Here is a 24,863-nt window from a genome sequence, read left to right as displayed (position 1 = left end):
GGAGCTGCCTGGAGTATGAAATAGGCACTTGATGAGCCAGGATCATGAGCCCTTGATGACTGTACAGGAATACAGGAAGCTGCACTCCATGGGGAATGTGACAGAACATGTCTCTGTATTCAGTACCTGTAATGTGCTATCAGTCATTGCAGATAGCTTGAGGATTACCACATGCTGAAGTGAGGTTGCTCACTGTGTGGAAACAGCAGAGAATATGGATAGCTCACTGTTGAACACATCTTCTCTTAAAAATTTTAAAGAATTTTTCAAAGAGAAGTTATATGGGCTCAATTCTTAACCTAACTTCCTGCCAGGAAAAAAAAAAAGTTTAACACAAGTTTGGTAAAACCTAAATAAAGACCGAAAAATTATGACCCACTGACTTCTTAAATCTAGGTAAGAATTTTGGGTACTTTTTGTGATGGAAGTGATGAGATTACTCTTACTTGTCTAGGGAGTAGAAAGGGGAAATTCAAAAATTAAAATAATGAGATGTCAGAAGTTCCTTCAGTGAGTTGTTAAGAGGAGTCGCTAGACAAGAATGCAGATTTTAGACCTTTTAGACAAAAGGAAAAATAAGCTCCAAACATGTGCTTCTGTGTAGTTTGTATGGCTACTGTGGCATTAAAGATTCTAGTGAGACACATGACATAGGGACATTCTCTGTGCTTCCCACTGCACTAAACACTCAGTTTCTGACAGCAGAAAAATGCAGTAATGTGGTGTTGTAAAAGGAAAACTTATTTTACTGTATTTTGAGTCAGTCGCCGAAATAAAGGCTTAATCATTATAATTCCTTGAGCTATACAGGTTGGACCAAGCCACACCTAAGCCCCATCAGGAGTTTAGAAAGCAAGGGGGTTCTACTCTGAACCTTGTGACTCAACGACGGGGTATCCCTTATCCTTTTGCATCTTTTGTCTTTGTGTAAATCATTTTAATCAATGCTAAATCAATTTTCCTTTTTATGATTCATCCATGTAAGCAACAGCTGGAACCTTGCCATCAAGCATCGTTCGGCTGCATTTTTATAAATTTCTGTTAAAATCTCTTTTGTTAATACCTTTGATAGTGTTTCTTTGAGCAACCCTAAACATTCTTTCATGACAAATTGGCATAGTTGGCAGGATCCTAAATGGGGATTCACAATTGATGCAGAGGAGTGTTTCCTTGATTTGGGTTAATGCTAGATTCTAATAAAGTCCTTCAGGATTTTCATGCATTTTTGCTCTTTCTGCTTTTCTTGTAGTTTTGCTCTTTAAATATGTGATGGGGGATTCACAAAGTTTCTTGTTTTACACACACACACAAACATACATAGTGCATAGAAATATGTACACATATATATATACATATTATACATATACATGTATACCTGGATGACTGCATGCTACTGTGGAGGTTTCAGCCTTTATTTGCATCTTAAAATGAAAATAGATATGAAGAAACCTGCTATCACAACTGTATTTTTTCCTTTTTCATTTTAAGGATCATTAATATGATGGACATTTACAACCAAATCTATTTCTGTTATAGTTTCTCTCCTTTTAAAAGAAATGTCTCCACAAAAGTGCAACAACATTAATACTTGCACAGGAATTATAACAGCACAGCAACAGTGCTATGAGCACAGAGAAATACAGAGCAATATTTAAATCAACCAATCCTTGAATGCCAGTCTGGCCCTCTCTGTAATCTACTTGCATAGCTGATACTCTTGTCTCCCTTAAGAGGATGCTGAGAATTTCTTCAAGTTTAAAGTAAATTGTAACTAAAAACCACCCAAATAAGCAAACAAACAGAAACCTAACTAAAAAAAAAAAAAAAAAAAAAAAAGAAAAAACCAAAAAGAAACAAAAATCCCCAAACCTGGTGTAACACACTGTTCTGCAGCTTCTCATCTGATGTGCAATTTGTTGACTGTAATTGAGAGAGCTCATTGCAAAATACCTGGCATGTTATTTATGACTTTCCTTTACTCTTCATGTAGCCACATGCTGAAGAAAGAAATTATTGGACTAAGGTGGAAGTTGAGAAATAGGTATTTGTTCCTTTGGAAACTGGAGTTTATTTATAAACCCCACACATGGCTTCTGATTCCAATTCAAAAACTTTTAAAAATAATTAAGTAAATGTGCTTGATGCTGAATTAAAAAATAAAATTAATCATTGAAGTTTTGTTTATCCAGAATTAGGGTAGGTAGGAGGTGGTTACATGCAAATGACTACTGATTGAGACAACACTGGCTTAATTGCTGGGTGGAAATGAGTTCCCTGTCCATATCGTGGGTTTTGTCTCTTTTCTGGAGCTTGAGGTGTTGTGACTTGTAGCAGGTTTCTGAATTCTCTCCAGGCTCCCCTTTTCACTGCTCTGCACATCTCCTTCAATTTGCACCTCTTTCCACCCCGTAGCAATCACCTGAGATGTAAAATCACTCGTGTCTTTGATTTAACAGAGAAGGCAAGCTGAGATTTATAGTAACTCTTTAGGCTTTGGAATTTATTTTCCCCTCTAAAATCTGTCAGGTTTTAGGGCATACACAGGGAGAAAAGTCAACATAGCATCTGGCCTAGTGAAGCAGATTGGTTTACTGAGCATAATTCTACATTTGTAAGTGTTCGGCCTTAGGCATAGGTTTCAAGTCCTAAACAAAGCTGAACTTTACAACTGAAAACAGTTGTAAATGGGGAAAACAACCTCCTTGATTTTAATACTTCCAGCATGGAACCAAACTTCTAAGACTTGAATTGGTATCTTATTCTCCTTTTATTGTTGTGTTTGAGGTCATTGACAGATACAACTGGTTGCCTTTTGGGTTGGTCATAATTTTTTTGAAGATGGGCTGAACATATGAATTCAGACTGCTTTCCATGCTTGAAGACTGGCTGATAGTACCCAGATCTCAAAATGCTAAAAGGGTTCAAAGTGCCAAAAATGGTGGTGTTTCTCCTGGAAAAAAAGGTATTTTACACTGATATGGAAAAGGAATCTTTACTCAAACCAAAAATTACTTTTCTAGCTCTAAGAAGACAAATCTGTCTTGAAGTTTTTACATTCAGGAGCCAAAGCCTAATCATAGATAGGATCAAATTCTGGTTCATTTTGGGACTATGTAGAAATAGGCAATGCACAGGCTGGAACAAAAAATCTGGTGAATTTGAGTCTCTGCCTGCAGGAAAGAAGGGCTGAGGACAGTATTTCTGTTTAAGCCTGCGGTCTACCTCAAGAAAAAGGAGCAACCATCATGTGACCTTCTGTAATTCCCCCATTTTTCCCCCCTGTTTTCTATAACTTCTCTTGTGACTCCCAGATGCTTCAGCGTTGCTTGTATGACTAGTGTTGCCTGGCTGAAACTGCTCATGAATGACCCTTGTCAAGAGTCATCTGAAGAACATTATATAAGTACATTTTGTTTCAGATCTCTGTCTCTCTAGACTTGATCTTTTCAATGACAGCATATCTCCTGACAGATCTTTTACTTTTTCCTTACTCTAATACCATACTTATAGCAAGAGATCATTATATATTTCATGTTTCTGAGCTGCAGCACAGAAGGGATTCACTGACCTCAGCAGAATAATGCTAATAAGAAAAGAATGTGTTCAGCCCAGTCCTCATTCCCTTGTTTCAAATCCTGTGTGCCTCTCATTTATAATTTCTTTCCTTCTCTACCACTCCACTCACAGGTATTTCTGAAACGAGTCAGAGCTGCACAGTTATTAATTCAAATATTCCTTTAGCACTGCCTGCATTCTAAAAACCAAATATTATTTGCAAAGTAATAGCTCAGCATGTAAAGCACTGACAAATGTGTAATAATAGCACAGCAATGAGAGTGTACTTGACCTAGGAGATCACTACATGTGTCTATGAGAACTCTTTTGTACAAATGTTTTTCTTTAAAATGCCTGTGCCTTGAACTCTCCATTCAGCCCTGCATCATCCCACATGTTTTCTCTGTGGTAGAAGCAATTACTGAATCTGTGAGGGAGTAGAAATTATTCTAAGATCTTGATCCTGTGAGATTCTAATGGCATTGCAGAGCCCAGAGCATAATGCCCTCTTTCCATAACAATGGCACTGAGTGGAGTAAAGTGAAAATAAGTTGATGTTTCTGTTGGAGTAAAAAAAAAAGTAAGAGGTGATTAAAAATGAATCTTATAAATTCATACACAGACTATTCCTAATTTTTCAGTCAGTAATTTGCTACATACTGACAATATCTAATCAGGGATGTTAAATGGATAACTGAGAAATGTAAAAGTAGGGTGCCTGTGAGATGGTTAATAACACAAAGAGAGAAGAGATGGGTTAAAATACAAATGTCCCTTCCCATAAAATAATTAACCTGTGTTTCAAGAAACAGAAAAAGCTACTAGCTGAGTTTTAGTCTGAAAGCTGTATGACTGAAAGCACCCCTTGTCTGCAGCGAAGTCTCTGAGGAGTGGCAAATGCTACCATGGTGTGACTAATTCCTAGTACTGGTTTCAGTGACTGCTCAGATGTTCCAAGTACAGCACTTGAGATGTGGGATCCTCTTGAGTGAATCAGAGTCATAGTTAAAAAGGTCTAGTCATTTCATCTATTTCTCTGCAGGGGTGAGCATATTCTCAAAAGCTATTCCACTATGGAGCTGGTCTCAGAACAGGACCTTTCTAATGTTCAGATTTATTTCTTTCCTGTCTGAATTTTACCGCTTACTCCCGTTAAGCCTCAGGAGAAATTTTTCCTAGTCTTGCTTGGCTTCCTAGACTTGCTTCCTGCTTGGCAAAGAATTTATTTGGCAAGACCAAAATCTGTTACTGAATAGGCTTTACAATCTGTTGGCTTTAGGGTTTAAATCTGTTACTGATTTTGGCTTCAGTTGAAATCCATACCTCTGAAATCCTGCAGATCCTTTCCAAAGAAAAAGAGTAGGGAGGTGGGGAAAGCACAGACAGCTCCTTTCATACAGTCTTTCTTATCTGACAGGTCACAAGCTATCTTACAGGTGACTTGGGACTAAATCCTGCAATGAGATGTTCTTTAGATAAGCTCACCTCAAGGGATGAGGGCCATGACTTCAGTTTGCATTAGAAGAGGGTGAAGAGCTGTACCCAGCTGGTACTTCCACAGCTGTAATTACCAGGTATGTAAAGACAGGAGTTCCTGAAAGCCATAGATCACTAGCAGAGTGTAGCTGGTCCTAGCTAGTTAGGCTTATCTGCAAGGCTAATTAGCTCATAAGCAATGCCAAACAAGTGAGGCTACAACGTTTTCAGCTCTGAGGCTGGCTCAGCTGACAGCAGGCTAGAGCTGCCTTCGCTATGCAGATGTGCAAATTCATGCTAAGCTGCCTACTCCCTGAAGGAAGGAGGATCTGGATTCTCACACAAGAGTGTCAAACAAAGCCATCAGCCACAGGTTCAGCTTCTCTCTCTGGCCTAATATTTCTGTGTTTAAGCAAAATGGAGCAACTTCAACGTGACTGCTCAGGAGACACCCAGGGGACCAAATGTCCCGTGGCAGCTGTGCCTGGAATGTTTATAGCAGGTAAAGGCAGCCTCAGCCTCCTTGGGCATCCAGTAAGGGCTTCTGGCTGCTTGTGACTAGCACTGTGTGCTGTATTTTTACACTCTTATTTCTCAGGTTTCTATGAGTGCTTCAGTTAGTTCTCTAAAGCTAGAAAAAAGTGTAAAGTATTTTGGAACTGCTAAGTTCAGGAAGGACTGGGCCATGTGAACTGTATTTCAGATATATCTGTTTGTACAGAACTGTGTGATTAAGAAGAGAGGAAAAACTAGCTAGACTGGGATTGAAGAACCAAATTTGAATAGGGAGTTAAAAAGGAATCCTTAAATAGTTGAGATAAGCTTCAGTATCCTTATATCTGTATTTGAACTAGACTCTTGAACATTCATAGCCTATCTCACATCTGTGCCCCTTGAGATATGCCTTGTATAATTCATCACTTAAGGAGTAATATATTTGTTAGAGATCATGTTGATGCAGATCTGTGCTTCCAGGGCCAACTAATACCAAGCAGTGACTCTCCTCCTGCATATGGGAAAGAATCTTTGCAGAAGTGCATTCAACACATTCCATTTTGTCTCAAGACTCTCAAAAAACTGTGTAGTATCATTCACTTTCTGTGGTCTTGTCTAGCAGTTCCTGCTTGCTAGATTAGGGGTGTGTGGAGTTTATTATAGTACCAGATCTATCAGACTAGCAGAACAGTTTTTTATTCCTTCTATTATCTCTGCCTCTCTACCCATTCCCCTAGGGAAAAATTTCATTAAATTATTGCAACAATTATGGAAGGGTTGCTTATAGAAAACAAAGTGAGGGGGCTATGAACCTCAGATAAATCTTCATGTGTACAAACTTCTTTATCTTAATGTGTCTTGCAAAGGGCAGGAAGAGGGACTTTGTACTGCTGAGACTTTGGGTACAATGGACAGCAGATTAACTACAGATTCTCTTGCTAGTTTTCATATCCATTTGTCTATCACTGAATTTGGTCTCATATCATGTATCTTTGAAATATCTGGTGACTCAGACGGAGATAATTTCTTGTAAATTCAGTGCAAGTTGGCTGAAGCTTTAACATCTGAAAGAGTCTTAATAGCTTTCCAGATCTGACTTGTTCAAAAAGCTGTTCAGACATGACCTGCTTAATTCTTCCAACTCTTCAGTAAAATATTTAGACAATATAAGTGATGTTTTAGAGGTGAACTAATAGCTTATAATGTATTTATTGCCAGTTGTATTTCTGCAAATGAAGTGGTTGTGAACACATTGCAAATATTTTAGACAAGCTCTGTTCTGAAGAATTGATGAATTAATGAACAAATATTTTCTTTATCAGTGAAATTATTGGAAAAGGAGTTTCAAAAGGAGTTTTCATGAACCAAAAGATGATATGGAGTTGTTTAGCTATGATGATCATGTCATACTATGTAATTTGATGATTACTGTATTTTGATAAATCACCAGCATAATGCAAATTTTGTAATGTACAATTGTATAAAACACTGAATTTCTTTTTCTCTTTTTTTATATAGAATTTCTGTCTGGCTAATATCTGCTGCTGATAGATCCTGTCAAACATCCCTCAAAAGGTAACACAAAAGGACTGCAAGTGAATGCAAGCACATTTTCAAAATCATATTAAAAATAATATTTTTTCTTAAATTTAGTTAGTTATTGTCACTCAATATTTCTAAAGAAAAGAAAAAAAAATAAACCAAATTTTGGTCTGTAAGAAATGTACATTTTCAAACACAGCTGTGTTGTTCTAGGTATGGATTTCTTGCTAATGAGATAAATTTAATCCATAAATGAACTTTTACCAACTATGTAATAGTATCCCAAATGAGTGTTTATTTTTAGTTTCTAAAATGTTGGCTTTCATTGTTACTTAAGCCAAGTTGTTGAGTAGGCAATGAACGTGCAGTCTAGTGTGACAATTACCAGTTCCAAGAAAAACCTCATTGTCTGGTAATAGCACTCAGCTCCTCCCTTACCTATTTCTATAGCAGAAATTCAGGCACATGAAAATGTGCAAAACCAGAGTTTCTGCCTCACTAATTTGATGAATTTTATTTTCTGGGCCTCTGTCCCAGCCTCACACAAATCTCCTGCCTTCAGTCACCCAAAATCACCTTCCTTTGCCTGTTTACACTACAGAGAAGGGAACTTCCCTCTGAAGTCCTAGGATTTTCTACTTGACAATTCCAACACACCTTATGTAGAGGTCAGAAATAAGGCTCCAAGGGGAAAAACTGGGAAGAGTTTCCTGCCTTGTGCATTCTCCATCCATGGAGGGGCACTTGGTGCCACCTGGACATGAAAGAGCTCCTTAGGCTCCCTGTCTTCCAGCTGAGCACAGGGAGACAGCGCTCCTGGCTTTGTCTGGGGATATCCAGGTGGAAAGGATCAAACCTTAGGACACAGGCTGCTGCTGTTTCACCAATTCATTGACTCCTGGCGATGTTCAACCTGCACAGCTCACAGGGTTTAGGAGGAATGCTGCTGATGTCTGCACATCCAACAAGGCAAAAGGACTGCCCATTTGAGGAAGAAGGTGCCACTGGTGGAGGAATACATTCCCTAAAAGTATATCAGGGCCAGACTGCTTTGTGTGTATTTTAGCCAGTGAGTTCAGCATTTCCAAACCTAGCACTGCTGTGCCTGTCAGCCTCCTCACCCTCTTCCTGCTATGATGTGTGCAGACCTGCACCTTCCCTCCTAGAGCCATGCTGGAAACAGCTGGAACCCTTGCCTCTGAAAACAAACATGTTATTATGGTCTAAAATTAAGATGCTTTTCCTTCCCTTCCACCTTTCAAAGGAATCATAAAACTGACTAACAGGGAGACTACTGAAATTTAGTAAGTTTCTGTTTATATACACACGGGGTCTGGTTTTAGCACTCTTTGTAAATGAAAAAGATAGGCTTAGCTGCTCATTCCCACACTGCTATGTTTAAGACACAGTCTAAATGTGGATATGTTGTGCGTGGCTATGGCAAGAGTGGCACAAACAAATCTGGTGTGAACAGAAATTGTTCCAGCTAAAATTCATGGTTTACTTTCATTAGATAGGAAAATATTTTATCTGTGGATATAAATCTGATATAACCCCTCTATCCTAATATATATGTGTGTGTGTATATATATATATATATATATATGTATACAGGGGAAACACATAATGCAGTAGGCAGAGTTATCATAATACAGATACTGGGACTGAACTAAACACTGTTTGCAGCTGCCTTGATTCAAAATTTCTCAAAATAAATGAAAAACCTCCCATAACTTTGAATGGCTTTGGTCAGGTTTGTATTAGTCACAAGGGCCCCTGAGCATTTATCTATATATAACAGTTAACAGTTTGGTTATGCAAATATGAAGTGTTTCCTGAGTTTCCTGAATGTTTGCCTTTTGTAAAGCTCACCTGCTCTTCTGGGGTTTTAAATATTTGATTTAATAATTCCAATATGCTGTATGAAACAGAGAATGGATGAGAAAGAATGGGGGCTAAGAAAAAGGAGAAGTTAGTGGAGATGACAGAGAGAAGTCAAGGTAGAAGTCATGAAGCAAAATCAAGTAGAAGAAAATGGAAAGACAGCAGGGACGAAAAAGTACATCCAGGAAGTGGCTTAGTATAAGCTTGATTCACCTCTTGTATAACTGCAAACAAAAGAAATGAAAGTGGGAATGCAGAATGCTGAGCACAAAGAGGGCAGCTCATGCTCAGTGTTCTGCATTCCCACTTTCATTTCTTTTGCTTGGATGCACCAGTTCCAGGCACTTCTTGCTCAGTGTATGCTGGGAAGGCCAGCCAGGGGAAGGAGGGGCAGAGACAGACAGAAATCACCTACAGGGAACAAGAGTGTGCCCTTCTCCCCTCGGTTTCCCCTGTGCTCCCCCATGCCCAGCTCCGCAGCTGCTGCTGACTCAGTGGGTCACTGATAATGTGCTCTGTATCTCTGGGACAGCTGGTGGCCCTGCTGGGGGCCCTTCCCAGCTCCATCCCCACCAACAGCCGAGGGGGAACAGTGGTGCTGCAGCTGTCTTGTGGGCTCTGGGATGGGATTTGCTGCCTGTGCAGGGCTGGCACACGAGGGCCAGCCAGGGACTACGTGCGCTGCTGCGGTGGAGCTGGGAACAGGAACGATGGTGGGGCCGCACGGTCTGACAGAATTCCTCCCAGGCAGCTTGGGCCATGCCGGCTCTGGAGGCTTCTGCCTGCCTTGGATTAGTGAGTTGTTTAGGGATCTGGGGCAAACCAGTAAAACAGGCTGATGAATCCACACGGTAGGTGCCAATCTGGGTTGCTGCTTTTTTCGGGAGTAAACAACTAGGAGCCATTGTTCATCTTCCTAACTCTCTGCAGGACACAGGCTGTAAATTACATCCAGGAACAAAAGCTCCATGGGAGTAGAACCGGGCGCTCAACTTCCCAAGGGAGTGCTTTGCCCTCCAGCCAGAAGAGCAGCTTTTCTGGCTTCAACCAGCACAGGCTCTTCTTCTGCCTTCCCATCAGCACTCAGAGCCCAGGAAAAGTGTGCAGTTCAAGATTTGCCACACTGGAGCATTTACAACCGTTGCCATTATAAAACCTGTTTTCAGGATTGATAATGAAAATTAAATCTACTCTGAGATTGAACCCAGTCTGAAATGCAGGAAACTAGATTGCAGTCTAGGGACATGGAGGAAATCTTATTAAAAATAGCATATTTTATTGATATTACAGATAAGTGGGTATGAAATCCTCCCTACTCCCCCAAATCTGATTTTCAGCCAGTCTCACAGATCACTCTGTAGTCTACACAAAAGATACAGAGCCATGACCAGAACTACCTAATGACATTTGTGCTTTCTATATTCACTAAGACCAGTTGCTGTTTAACTCCCCATAACAAGCTGTAAATATTCACAAAGTTATGGTCAGAAAATTATTTTTTAATTAAAAAATAGTATTTCTGCTGATAATAGAAAAAAATTAAAATTAGGAGCTGTGTTTTTTTAGAAATTTTGGAAATTTGTCTTTCAGAAGACAAATGCCAGCTATTTTCACAGAAACAGAATTCCATTCTACCCTTCTTTCAATTTCTCCCATTGATACATTTTTTTTTTTTCCATCAGAAGTACAGGTTCATTCAAGTACATCCATTTTCTTGTCTGTCCACAAAATAAAATCTAAATATTCATTCTAGGGAGAGGCTGTGCCACTGAGTTCAGTGGAATTTTGGTCTTTCAATTAAGCTAGGCCAGAATTTCATCCTGTATGTGAATTCCTTAAAAAAACCCAACTTTTTATATCATTGTAAGCCATGCATATGTTTCTAGGACTCCAACATATGTATTCCCTATTAGGATTTTTATCAAAATTAATTAGTGCTGCCTACAGTTCACATATGTGATACAATCACAAATTAGTTACTTTGGTGTTCCTGTGCTATATTTTACCATCACAGATTCAGTATTCACTGTTTCAAAGGCATCATAGAAAAATACTCTTTTAAATGCAGGCTGGGGTTCTATCCTTTTTCAGTCTTATTGTTTCATTCTCTTTTGAAAACTTAATTCATTAATAATTTTACAAATTTTTTGTGCCAGTAGCTTCTTGTTGCCCAGGAAGTAAGCAAATTCCAGATCTCAGATATTTAACTGGACTGACAGGCTCAAAAGGGATGCTCTGCTGCATTTCTTCAGCTGAAGATTTGCTTCAGGATTTTTCTGTTCCTATGTAATAAGGTTTTCCCAAACGAAAGGAGAAGTTACATATTTCTTACAAAGAAATCCCCCAAACAAAACCAAAACAAACCCAAAAAACAAACCCCCAAACCCAACAGTTTTTCCAGAGTCATACATCTGCTTGGACTAAATTTTCTGAGCAGCATGATGCCCTGCAGCCAGGCTAAATTTGGACTGCTGGCTACCTGAGACTGACACAAGCTGACCACGTTTGTTTGGGAAAGCAGGAAATTTTTTTGTGTCATTTTTTTTTGTTGGAATGCACATGTGTGTTCTAGGCTGCCATGCAGGCAGGCTGATGGCACGAGGAATGGCCAAACTCACACGTCACATACAAACAGCTCATGAACTGGTTTTGTGATTTATCACATGAAATGATGTGATGTTATCAATTATTTTTCTTGTGTAGATCTGTCTTTTCCTTTTGCATTAGTTACTAGCACCTCCATGCACGTGGTCTAAATGTGTCTAATCTTAGCCCAATTTTTCAGGGCAGCAACCAAGAGAGTCTTTCCAAAGCAGAATACCACCCACCCTTGCTGAACACATGCAGAAGTATTGAAAAGACTGAGATGAATAACAAGTAATATTTTAGTATCTAGAAAACAACCTTTTCATATTCAGGTGTCAGAAGGGCTAGAATTAGAAACTTCAGACCATGAAGAGACTAGGAATTTCCACTCCTAGTTACCTAAGACTCTGCCTCTATCCCTAAAATGGACGTTATTCTCCCTTTACCTGTGCCAAAGAAAACTTTTTATTTTTTAAAATTCTGTATCATTATGAATATAGGGTAATAATGAAGAGGCAATTTATGTTAATCAAAAATAGGACTCAAAATTTCCTGAATTTTAATTAAATTTTTAATTATTCTGTTTAATCCATAGGACGTGAGTTTTAAAAGTAACTTAGCAACTGGAGAACAAGATATACTTAGTAAGTTTAAAACATTCATTAACTGTGCGCCAGCATTTTGAAATCCCACTAAACTTTATTCATGGATTTTGATGCCAAAACATTTATAAATGTACAGGATTTCACAGAACTATTTCAACTTCCGCTTTAGACAATAAAGTATATGGGAGATTGTTTTTTAACTGCTTTTAAAGTAATTTCTTTAAAAAAAAGGTAGCATATTTACTTAAGAAAATGTGTTTTATCCATAATTTCAAAGTTGCTAGCTTCATAATAAAAAAGATTCCCTATATTTAAAGGAAAGATTTTTACTTTAACTTTGTCCCATCAGATAGTCTAGACCTGTAGGAAAAGCCTGTTGGAACCTGTTGCTAAAAATTTGGCTGGTTGAGGAAAGGATAGCCAGCCATCTCTAAGTCAAAAGGCAAAAAAAGGGCAAAGTCCTGAAAACCTCTTTGTGTGACCTTCTTGTGCCTGTGGCTGGAGAGACTTGTCTGTACTTTTCCATTGTTTGTGCTAACGGAGATTAAATTAATGAGAAACTTCTTTCAAGTGGGAAGATCGACAAAATGGTAATCTGATATAGGACTATTCATTCCAGATTTGGCAAGGGAAACTGAAATCAGGGCATTTCTGGCTGTTGTAAAAGGTGAGAAGTGCTGGCTTCCGTGATCCCTGACCAACCCCTCATCCCATGGCACAGGAACCACTGTTCCAATTCTCCAGCTCTAAAGAGAAGCCAGTGCATGGAGACACCACGGGAAATCTCCAAGGCACACAAGACACAAACCTTTTGCTTATCTACAGAGGCCTTGGGGTTTTCACCAGGGGTTTCATGAAGAGCCAAAACAAAACCACACACTGCAATGAACATCTGTCCCTGGAACTGAGACCTTGTGTGAGCCTCAAAGATCTCGTACCTTTTCATCCTGTTTCTCTGCTTTCTGAATTGGGAATAGGAGGAAAAATTCCTTCTGTACCTTATGCCATCAACAGAATAAAGTATCAGCCTTAGTCCTCAGTATCACTCCCTTCTGGCACTGGAATTATTCACTACTTTTGCTCATTTATTATTCTTCTTGGAGCAGCCTGTGCAGGGGCATCAAGGTAGAATGAGCTGTGGGAAACTGAACAGCCTCGACTTACCTTCTGCATGATGTTATCCTCCAGCAGTGAGCAAAAACATTGCAGAAAGCTTCACTGCAGAGCAGGCATTTTACTTGCTCTTAACTGAACCGCACAAAGAGAAAATGGTGAGATAGGAATAAATAAGCAACATATTTTTGGGAAATATCTAGGCTGTTATAGATGCTTTACCAGGGTTTAGAAACTAGTGCTTTTATGTTCACTTGGTTTGCAATAATGAAGAGATTTTAAAATGCAGGATGAAAAGCTTATAACAAACAGTGCATTTCTGAGAGAACTTAGGAGAGATTACACAATTTTTCCTACAAGAACACTAAGTATAACTTTTGACTAGACTAGTGTAAGAAGAGAAGGTTTAGTGGCTCTTTAAAACTCAAGTGTGCCTGCTTAGTCAGTCCTAGCTCTCCTTCCACTCCCCCTTCTTCTGCTGCTGGGTAACTTTTGTTGCAATATGGGTGTGACTTTTGATGGAGCTTCCCCCTCCCAGTTATGTCATTACTTCAGTTCCTTTGAATCAGAATAAAAAGTGCAGCAAACTTCAGACTCATTGACTGCAGGCTTAACAAGCGTCGGGGCTTTTCTTCTTTCTGCAGCTTGCAAGGATCTTTGGATTTTGCAAAACAGTTCCAAGAAAACAATGGCCAACTTCTCCTTATGGACAGTTTTTGGATTATGTTTGCTGAAGCTCTGTCTAGCAGAAACAGGTAAGATTTTTATGAATGAAAATGCTTAGGATTGTTAAGTTAATGCTTCAGACAGCAAGTGTGCTTCTGCTAGACAGCGAACAGCTTTCTTGCAACTTTTATTTTTCAAGTGTTATCAGAGACGTTTCAGAAGTGTAATCTCATTTGTGCTGGTCTGTACAATCACGGAAAGCTCTGTATTGCTTGTAAAGGGCAATTCCAAATCTGTAAAAAGTGAATTGCAGAACATTAAAGAATGAAGTTTAAACAGGAACAGAACTACATTAGGGAATTCAGAATGGCTCTGGTGAAGCTCAGTTCGACAATGTGACTGCTGTTCCAAACGCAGTTTGCTCTCCCTGCTCCCCTCCGGACTGCAGCGAAAAGGGGGGTGGAAGGAAGGGGGTGAGCCCCCCCAGCTTACAGCTGCACTCTGGAGTTTACATCAGCTGAACCAACAGCTGAAACAAACTGCATTTGGGCACAGCCTTGCTGAACAGGAGAAAAACTGCAGGGATCTCTGCTGAAATTTGGAGAGCTTTTATGCCCAGCATGCTTCCTTCTGACTTTCTAAGGTCTCTCTGGGGCTGACTGATGAGCTTTTGGAACAAAGGGGGTTAGAAGTGACAAAGTTCAGTTGTGTATCACTTACCTTCCTGCAGCTTGGTTATCTGCTTCAAATATTTGTATTTAAAAATCTAAGGTTAATACAGAGAAAAAAAAATAAAAATTGTATGTCCAAAGTGAATAAAAAAAGCTTTAGAAACTTTACATGGTGCAGGTTCAACCATGTTTTAGGGGAATGATCATACTTTTAGCAGACTCTCACTGGGACTGCAACTGCCTCGAGGCATTTTGTGGTTAGGGATAACAGTTGTGCTTCTATATTGTTTTTGTACTCATCAGTTCCAGAGTCTAACAAAATGCATTTTTCATGGCCATTGTCACCCAAGGGCTGCGTGTGTGTCTGTGTGTGTATAGTAAATATGTGTCTCATTTGCTTGAGCAGCAGGGGATACTTCTTTTCATGGTTGCAGCTCTGCCAGGCTGGGAATGGGTGTGTCAGGGGGAACGAGTTCCCAGTGCTTCTGTGATAGCTGAAGCAGTGTTGTAGCTTTTCTGTCTAAAATCATGTGCCCATTGTACCAAAATGCTCTTGCTAAGATCAGGTATATAGACAAAGCCTTAAGAGAAAGGACAGGGCTACTGTAGGCAAGTAAGGTATGTCTAAGATGTGTTTAAATCCTTGGCTTGGTCCACGTCTGTGCACTGTAAAAATATTATAACTGCTTGACTGATTTTGACTCCTATGAGCTGCCTGGAGTGTCCTAGAAAGCAGGGTCTGCCCTGACTCTGGGGTGATGTGTTTTTACAGTGAGACAGAAAGCCCCATTATTGAGCCCTCGGCATAGTTACAAAATGTGTGTCAAACTTCACATATGGCATCCAGGGAAGTTTCTTTACTGGCTTAGTAAGGTACTAGAATATAGCTACAGTATATTTGAGTTGAGCATGACTTTGTAGTCAGTAATGATTTCAAAACAGCAGTTGATGGTGTTGTTTTCTATTTTTAACCAGTGATTTTGCTGTGTATCATAGACTGATGGCTATTGCTGTTGGGAAACTCCTGAACTGGAATTTTAATTCTTTTAGTACAGAATTTTATGGAATTAAAGAGGACCTGGAATTACTCTTAATGTGATTTCAGAAGGAAAAAATGAGATACAGAGAAAGCTGAAAAACTTACTCATCCTGATTTCTGTGGTGTTGTGTCTATACTGTCACTGATATGTTTCTCACTCTTGGTGTTGACATCACTTTTCTAAGGAGTCTGGATCCTGGAGGATATAGATGGTGACAGCTTGGTTAATGATGTTTTCAGAGGAGATTTTCTCCTGCAAGCATCATGTATTTGTAGAAATATTTTTCTCAAAGTTTTCCTTGATTAACACAAAGCAAGTCCTAGAATTTTGACCCCCAAACTTGGAAGAAACTGGAAGAGAAGTAGTAGTGGTAAGGATGAAATGGAAAGAGGCAGATTGAGTCTGCCTGTGGGAGGAAGGAGCTTGCCTGTTAGCACTGGAGAGGTTGCCAGAGCCCATTCCAAGGTAAGGCTCTGAGACAGGGCTCCTGCAGCTCCTGGTCAGTCACAAAGGAAGAGATCTGCCTGGCCCTTGGTTTGCATATCTATCCTGTAAATTTGTAAATAAAGCAGTTTGAAGAAGCTCTTTGTGCTAGATTATTTTCACTCAGTCCTTACAGTGTGTATCTTGGCAGTTTCCCAAAGTTGCAAAGTAACTAGACTTTATTAAGAGCTCACTTGAACTTTCCATCCTTGTTTAGTGGAAGGGTTCTGGAGCTGTCCTGGAAACACCAGCACACACAGAGCCAACAAAGCGTGGCAGGGGATTGTTTTGCAGTCTGTGGAGAAATGCTAGAAGATTCTTTAGGTACTGGTGTTCACCACAAAGAAGAGCCATTACCTTGAAAATAGGAAGTCAGAGAAAGGCTTAATGAGGACAGATAGCATTGTACAATTGAGGAAGAACTCTTCAAAGTAAATGCTTTTAAAACCACTGGTAGCCCTAGCCAAGGTTAAACAAAATATTCCAAAATATGTGGTGCATCTTTCCAGAAGAGTTCCCATGACTTTTATAGGCCTGAATTGAAGATAGTGTGAATATTGCAGTTTTTCATCTATCACCTAAACCTGCATGAGGTTTGACTGTATCAAGAATGTGCCAGAAGTCAGAGACATCATGACATGCTGATAAGACAGATAAGCACCAGAGAGAATCATAAGCTCATTACTCCTAAAATACTTGTTGAAAAGATGTGATAATATTTGATAATACTAGTTCTGAATGTAGTTGACTAGTAGTAAAACACGTTGTAGAGAAGCAGAGATAATGCAATGTAGAGTTCCTTTAAAAGGAGAGGGTAAATCAGTCAAGGAATTTAAAAGTTTTTTGGTGTTTCAAATACTGTAAAAAGGCTTCTCCATCTGCTTTCTGGTCTTTTTGCATCACATTTTTGTTCCAGAACTAAGGGGTGAGTGTTTGAAAAGACAGTCAATATGGAAGATGGTAATTCTCCCTGTCTTATGTCACTGTTTGGTCTTTTATTTTAAAGAGAATACTATGTGAGAGAGCAAGGGAAAGAGTTCTGCAAAACTTGCCTATAAAATAGGGTTTTCCAGGACCAAGGCTAACTGTGCGTAGTTATTTGTGAAATATAACTTCATAGAGAGGATAATTGAGAAACAAACATGACCCATCACAGTAATCTTGCCTGCTTTGTAAACAATGCAGCATTGCACTGGAACAATTAATGGTGTCCAAAACACACCATATTTTACAATCAGCTGGCATCTGGGAGCAGGCTGATTCAATTTGTCAGCATTAAACTGAATTCTTAAAATAGTGAAATGGAAACTTCCAACTTGCTGGAAAGCAGAACACATCCACAGTCTAGTTTGTCCTTTGCCTTTACCTGTCAGGGTTTCTGTGTGATAAACCTGGTGGTTTGGACCATTCTCTGTGTGTTATCCACGACTGTGGGCAGGAAGCCAGTTTGGTGTAGCTGCTGGTCATTTTCCAGGAGTCCATCATCTCTTAACAGCCAGCCATCTCTCCCTCCCAGAGAGGCAATAATAATTTCAAAGCTATCAGCCACTGTAATTATCAGTGGCCATGATGGGTGCTGCCAATAGCAGTGGCAGAGAGGGTTGTGTCAGTGCTGTGTGTTTATCATTTCCTCCCCCAGTGCCTCGGCAGTAATATCAGTAGCAGCTGGCTGTGATTTCCCTCCCTTGCCGCGGCTGCCCCCGCCCAAGGACGGCAGAGCAGCTCGTGCTATGAATGAGTCTGCAGGCAGAAATGTGAAGTGGCAGCTGAGGAAAAGAGGGGTTTTCCTTGGAGAATCTTTCCAGTCAGACAGAAAGTTCAGCTAATTGCAATTTAAAGTTCAAACCTCCGTGACTGTTTCCTGCCTAATGAAACCTGCAGTCATTTTTTGAGTCTGTGCTTTCAATTAGGAACATAATTGAACTTTCTTTTGTAAGCAATGGCTTTGGGACTTTCCAGTTCCTCTACATGACAACACTGGCAACTTTATATAATGCAGCTGTCTTATTTTGGTACAATAACCTTCAATTCTCATATTGTGAAACCCCAAACAAGAAAAAAAAAACCAAAAAAACCCTAAAAGGAGTTGGAGAATAATCTACAGTTTTAGCCATTAAAAACATGAAAGCATAAGCAGGGCATGCTAATTCAAAGTAAAAATCGCAGAGAAGACCTGAATTCTATTTACATTTGGAGTTTGAAAAATACTTCACTTTTTTTTTTCTCTTTTCTGTTGATGATTGGTGTAGTTTAGTAGCTGGAAACTCTAAAGAGACTGTGTTGTGTCTTAAAAAAAAAAAAAAGAAAAAATGCCAGACATGCAGCAGCTGTGTTAAAACTTCATCTCTCTGCTAATGGTACTGTTCCAAAAGCAGTGTGAGAGGGTTGTAAAAGAGATTGCCAGGGTACATACTGTCAGCTGCCTAGGAAAAGGGCATTAGCCTGCAATCCTCAACTTCACAATTAATGTTTTACCAAATACCTGCTTTCATAAATGAGATGCTGCCTCTGACAGAACGTGTAATAGTAAAAAAAAAACCCGCCATGGCATAGCTTTTGTTAATTATGTATGTCTCACAGTGACAGCATGTTAGCAAAACAGGTTCTCAGAAGTACATTTCCCTAGGGGGCTTTTTTATTGTTATTTTTGTTAATGGATAGGTGTCTGTAAAGAAGCAGGGTGTGGTGTGTGTGGGTAGCTGTAATGAATAGTTTCTTGCAGATTTCCCATACAGAAGTGCGAGGTGAGCTGGAGCTCAGTGGATGTTCCGTGGGCACGCAGACCCCCGTGAGCAGACGTGAGCCGGTCCCCAGGCAGCAAGCAGGCTGCTGGCCAAGCCGGGGCGTGAAAGCTGAGCAGCGGCCCTGAGCCGGCAGCCTCTCCTTGGGAGAGTGCATCAGCGAGGGATGGATGGTGCGTGCCAGGGCAGCGAGGCTGCGGCTGCGTGCAGGGCGAGCTCTGAGCCCGCATGCCCACACACAGCGGGCCCAACAGGCTGCCTGTGCTCCTCCTGCAGCGTGCAAATGCAGCAGCGCAGCCCAGCAGCAGGGCTGCCTCTCATGGCGGTGCTTCACCTGCTCTGTGCCATCGGCCGGCTCGCATCTCTGAGACGAAGTGCCCTACCACGAAATGAGGAGGTGAGGGAGTGACACAATGTGTCACTGCTAAGGACAGCCAGGTGTTCCCAGCTCCGTCCTGCTGCTCTGGATAAAGCTTCTGCACAAGGAAGATGGAGTAGTTGACCAGGCAGGTTCGAGGGAAAGTAGTGTTTGCCAATTATAAGGAAACGTGATCCATTCATAATGGAGCCACTGAGGGTGCGGCCTGAACGCATCTTTCATTCACTTCCTTATTTTTCCTCCTCCTGCTTGATTAGGTGTCCTTCATTATTTACACATCCTTTCCCTTTTCCCTCATTTACACAGGTGTGTAAATGTAGAAAAAAAGCTTCTTTTGCTTATGAGTCTTCATATTTATAAATGTAGGGTTTTTTTCTCTGTTCCTCTGTGTTGTTTATACATAAATTTGACGTATAGGAACCCTTAGAACATGGAAGTGAAATAATACATATTTTGTTTTAATCAATTTCACCAGTAGCAGTGCTGTAAAAATCAGATAAAACTTTATTGCTCTGACAGTTTTATCCTGTTTACTTGTGTGTTTGCTATCTATATATGCACTGAGGACTGGCAGCTTTTTAGAGTTCAATAGCAATTGTTTCCTGTTAGACAACAGCAAATGCAAAGTAGAGTTTCCTTAAAGAGTTCTTATTCCATGCTTATCTTTTTATGATCAGTGATGTTTGAAGCTGTTTGCCAAGTGAGAAATGACTTACATCTTTTGCCCTGCTGTCAGGGCAAAACTTCTTTAGGTTCAAGAACTTGAAAATTTATTTAATACTTAGCTGAAGAATAGTGTCTTAAATTTAGTCAAGTTTTGCTCCTGTTTGAAACAATACTTCCTAGTGATAAATATCAACTGTCCTATTGAGATTTTGGAGGTATTCCTACTTAAACTTGATGCTCTGGGAAAGGCTGTAGGGCTGGAGTGTGCAGTGGTATTAAAATACCACTCTTCCATTGCACTAGTCAGAGTAACTTTGTCTTGTGAGGAGCACAGTCTCTCCTAGCACAGAAAATAAAAATGTCCTCCTTGAGACTGGGTATTGAGCTCTAAACTTTTAAACTCCTCTTTTCAACAGTGTAACCAAATCATTTTATAGCCTACTGAGAAGAGATACTTGGTGGTTCCAGTTCACCACTGAGTGGGCACAGCTAAGGTTTTAGAGAAGCATTTATCCCCCTGACACTTCTTGTATTAAAAGCAGTACTGCCAGTCATTTTGAGCATGTGAGACACATTCCCATGGTGACTGCCTAGAGAAAAGTTTCTTTCCTGCATTTGTGGCTTGCCTCAGTAAAACCCTGGATCCATTTGCTCCCTGTTGTGGTATAAAATATTACAGAGCGTTTCTAAGAGTGTCTCTGATGAGTTTTGTGTCTCGTGATATTTCTAGAAGATCAGTTCTATTCACTATTTTTTTTCTTTTTTTTCTCCTTTTATTCTTATGGCCTAATTTCCTGGATGCTTTTTAGGTGGGAAGAGATTACAGTAGTTTTGTTTTATTTTCTCAACATACTCTTGACCTGCCTAGTCTCACACATAATCCAGTAGTGATATTGTTTGTGCTCACACTGGACAGAGCACAGCATTATCTGTTTTTTTTTTAAACAGTGAAGCTGGGGCAATCTTAGAGCATCACGGAAGAGTAAGATCAGCACAGTTTTTCAGGTGATTTTCAAGGGCATCTCTAGGCATATACACTAGACAGTGTTATTTGTCTCTGTGGGTTTATGTGGATTAGAAAAAGCCCAGTTTTCCAGGAGGAGACATATTCTGTGAGTCGGAGATTGTTAAGACCAATGACTAAATCTGAATTTGCTTTCTGATAATGCTTTGATGGGAGCTTATTTTAATTTAGGTAGTACATATAACAAGTATTTTGTGTTTCTTTCTGGAGCTGGAGATAATTTTTCTTCTTCTTTTATATTTCATAACAACTCCTATTACTTATATATATGCCAGTGGGGACCAGACCTATTGTACATTGGTGCAGCATAAATAATATATTGCATAAAGAATAGTGCAAGACTGGTAAGATGTTTCTACAGTGCCCTTAAAGAACAGTAGAATTTCTATCCAAAATTTTTGCAAATTAATAAACTCTTTAATTACCTTCTTTTGCTGAGAAAAGGAGGAAAAACTAAAAAAAGCTCTCTATGCCTGAGTAGGCTACCCTTAAAAATAAAATATAAACAATGTTATTTGCTTCAATTGCTTCTGTGTTATCACAAGCCCCTTAAAAACATAGCCACAGCACTGAAAGTCTTGGGCCCAGCAAGGTTTATATTCGTTAATAACCTACAAAAGTATTTATTGATAATGTTTACTTGATACACATCCATGTCTTCAAAGCTCAAGGTAGACATTAGTAACAAAAACAAGTGGTCTCTCCTCAGTATGTCCTACAGTACCTGAAACATTCAAACATTTCAACACCAGCACATGTCTGAGATGTATTCCGTATCACTTTGGAAATAGATGGTGTCTCTGTTGAAATTTTGTTCTTTTTTTTTTCCTTCCATTGCACAGAGTTTACATAAATATTACAACATTTGGTCAAGAGGGAGTTACCTTATCTGGTGGATTTCATCAACACCTTCAGCAGAGCTGGAGTCAGGCTGAATGTATTTAAATTACCCTAGAACTTCAAATTTGAAATCTAGGTATAGTAGTATTTAACAGAGAAATAATATTCCCAACTAATGAGAAAGAAGTGAACTGACAAACATGCTGCCAGCAGAAAATACTGATCTGTGATTTTTGTAGCCCATGGGAAGTCAGTGTTTTTATCCCTACCTCACAGGCAGGCCAACAGAGAGACAGAAATGTAGCTGTAAATAGAACATCTTCTCCAAAGCCCCAGACCCTTGTCCCATCAATGAGATCCGTGCCTCTCTTGCCTCAGTTGCAGAAAGCAGGTATCATTTCACATACAGGGCTATTTCAGATGAAAGAAGCATTATGATTAATTGTAAGAAAAGCATTCTTGTGCAAATATTATTCTACTGGATAGGAAGTGAACAAGAGCACAGAGGACCAGAGCATTCTCTGAAAACTGTTACCGTAAAAATAGGAAACTCTCTTCAGTTACTGTTTGGCAATCCATCACTGAGTCTGGTTGTGCAATCCTTCCTTCAGCCAAACAGTATGTGTGAGAAAATACCCCTTATGAGTAAGAGTAAGTGTTTTCCTATTTTTTGAAACACCCATACTGATGCTTTAAGTTTTAGTTTTCATGTTTTGCAGATTCTGTACTGCATTACTGTATAACTCTGAACTTCATATGAAGTGTTAGCAAGTTCTCCTGACAGTTTTGTCAGACAAAATAATCCTTTTCCAAGGAGAGCCATTATAGCTTCAGGCCCCAAAAGCATAAACAGCAGCAAATTGAGGAGAGCATCTGGGAGGATGGAACTTCATGACCTGAAGCAGTAATTGAACAATTAACTCCAACATGTAAATGGACCGAAACCTATAAAAGTGCAAAAACTCGTGATCCATTGTCTGTCTTGGGTGTAGCCATGGATGGGCTCTTGTAGTGCCCAAGGTGTATCCTTTGAAGGCCTTTTAATAAATACCTACTTTATTCCTTTAACACTGTCTAGCCTCTGCTCTAGGTAGCCTCTCAAGGCATCAATACAACCCCTTTTTTTGTAGACCTACACTGAATTTCTTAATAGTATTAGTCTTCTGTCTGACTTTATTACTCATAGTGGTCAGGTCATGCCATTTTATCAACATAGTCACAATCACATCACTGTTGACTCACAGCAATTGCAAGGCAATGTATTGACACCTTTTTTCCACCCCTGATGTGATACAAATATATCCACAGTGATACTCATGGCAACATGACTAATTGAAATATATCTTTTACTTTTTAACTTACTGGTTTTGGTATCTTGAATTGATTTCTATATTGGGAAATAGCCCGATGTCTCCCACCCTTCCAGAGAAAGTGGTTTTATGAGTCAGTCATTCAGCAGTTTGTTACAGCAAGGTGTGTCTAAGACATGTTTTTGGGCTGTTCAAGGAAGACAAGAGGATCTATGCACGGTGATTGCTAGCAAATCACCCGGAAAAGTGGTTTCTCACTGCATCAGCTACTTCTGCTGTTCCTAAGACATCACAGAATCACAGTATGGCTTGGGTTGGAAGGGACTTCAAAGATTACCTCGTTCCAACCCCTGCCATGGGCAGAGATGCCACCCTCTAAATGAGGTTGCTCAGGGCTCCATCTAACCTGGTCTTGAATGCTCCCAGGGGTGGAGCTTCTCTGGGCAACCTGTTCCAGTGCCTCCCATCCTCACAGTAAGGAACTTGTTCCTAACATCAAATCTGAATCTTTTCTCTTTTAGTTTAAAACGGTTCCCCCTTGTTGTATCACCATCTGCCTATGCAAAAAACTCTCCCTCTTTTTAAAAAAACCCTTTAAGTACTGCAAGGCTGTAAGGCCTCCTCAGTGCCTTCTCTTCTCTAGGTTGAAGAATCCCAGCTCTCTCAGCCTCTCTTTGAAGGAGATGTGCTCCAGCCTTCCAGTCATTTTCGTGACCCTCATCAGGACTTGCTCTGAAAGGTCCATGTCCTTATGTTAGGGACTCCAGAGCTGGATGCAGCACTCCAGGTGGGGTCTGACGAGGGCAGAGTAGAGGGAAACAATCACTCTTTGCCCTGCTGGCCACGTTCCCTTGGATGTAGCTCAGGATGCTGTTGGCTTTTTGGGCTGGGAGCACACACAGGTGGCTCATGTCCAGCTTTTCATCCATGACAAATCCCAAGTTCTTCTCATCAGGACTGCTCTCAATGAGTTTTTCTCCCAGACTGTACTCTTATGTCCTGGATGGATACTTTGTCTAGTGCTCTTGATAAACTACTTGATGAGTTTTGCTTCAAGTAATGTCCTTAGTGGGAGGAAAAATATTGTGGTGCTTTATTAATTAGTAACTGTCTTTTGGGAAACAATGATGCTTCACTGTTTGAGGATGATTCCATGCATGCAATAGTGTACTGCCTTTATGTATCTCCACTGCCTAAATATATGTAGGATTTAATGTAGTATTTGAAATCACAGAATATCAAGGCCACACTGCCAGTGCTTCTTTCTCATTCTTCCCTCAAGTAAGACAATCTTCACTGCCTGTCATGAATTGTTAAATTTAAATAAACTTTTTTTTTAAATAGGAAAAATACCACTATTCCCACCATATTTGTGATAGCAACAGCATTGTGTACATCTTAATGCTTATTGCAAACTCTAGTTACTAAATGTGCCTTTTTATGAAACCAGTTCAAAAAGATTCATAACTAAGACTATAAGAATAATTAAAGAAATTTAACTGCTCATGTAGCTTAGTGTATGAATAACCTGCATACATCTTAGGAAAGTTACTTGCTAGCCAGCATTTTCAGTATAAATCTCAAGATTCTTGAAACCCTAGTAAATGTGTAAGTAGACCCACAAAGAATCCAGAAAATGGAAATATTTTCCCCCCAAAAATTCCAGGAGAAGTTGCCTGCTGGCCTAGGCAATCTGGTTACAGACTATGGGATCCCTGTCATTCTTGTATTAGGGGAAAAACAAGGAGGGTAGTGGATGTGAAAATATTCTGTTCCATCATCAGAAG

At 39.8% G+C, this 24,863-nt stretch overlaps 1 protein-coding gene across 1 annotated transcript in view; it reads left to right on the top strand.

The window, feature by feature from the left end:
- Nucleotides 1-7,031: 7,031 nt before the first annotated feature.
- The window catches only part of CD44 (CD44 molecule (IN blood group)), a 58,979-nt gene continuing 41,147 nt past the window's right edge, over nucleotides 7,032-24,863 (top strand). Inside the window, 2 exon segments of the mRNA XM_071427622.1 lie at nucleotides 7,032-7,101; nucleotides 13,901-14,011. Coding sequence (XP_071283723.1) covers nucleotides 13,945-14,011 — 67 coding nt within the window. The 5' untranslated portion in view covers nucleotides 7,032-7,101; nucleotides 13,901-13,944.

This window comes from Agelaius tricolor, unplaced genomic scaffold (assembly GCF_023055355.1).
Source record: "Agelaius tricolor isolate 1412-34295 unplaced genomic scaffold, bAgeTri1.0.p SCAF_5, whole genome shotgun sequence".
Classification (NCBI taxonomy): domain Eukaryota; kingdom Metazoa; phylum Chordata; class Aves; order Passeriformes; family Icteridae; genus Agelaius; species Agelaius tricolor.
The sequence above is the reverse complement of the archived record's forward strand: the minus strand, read 5'-3'. Positions and strand labels throughout refer to the sequence as shown.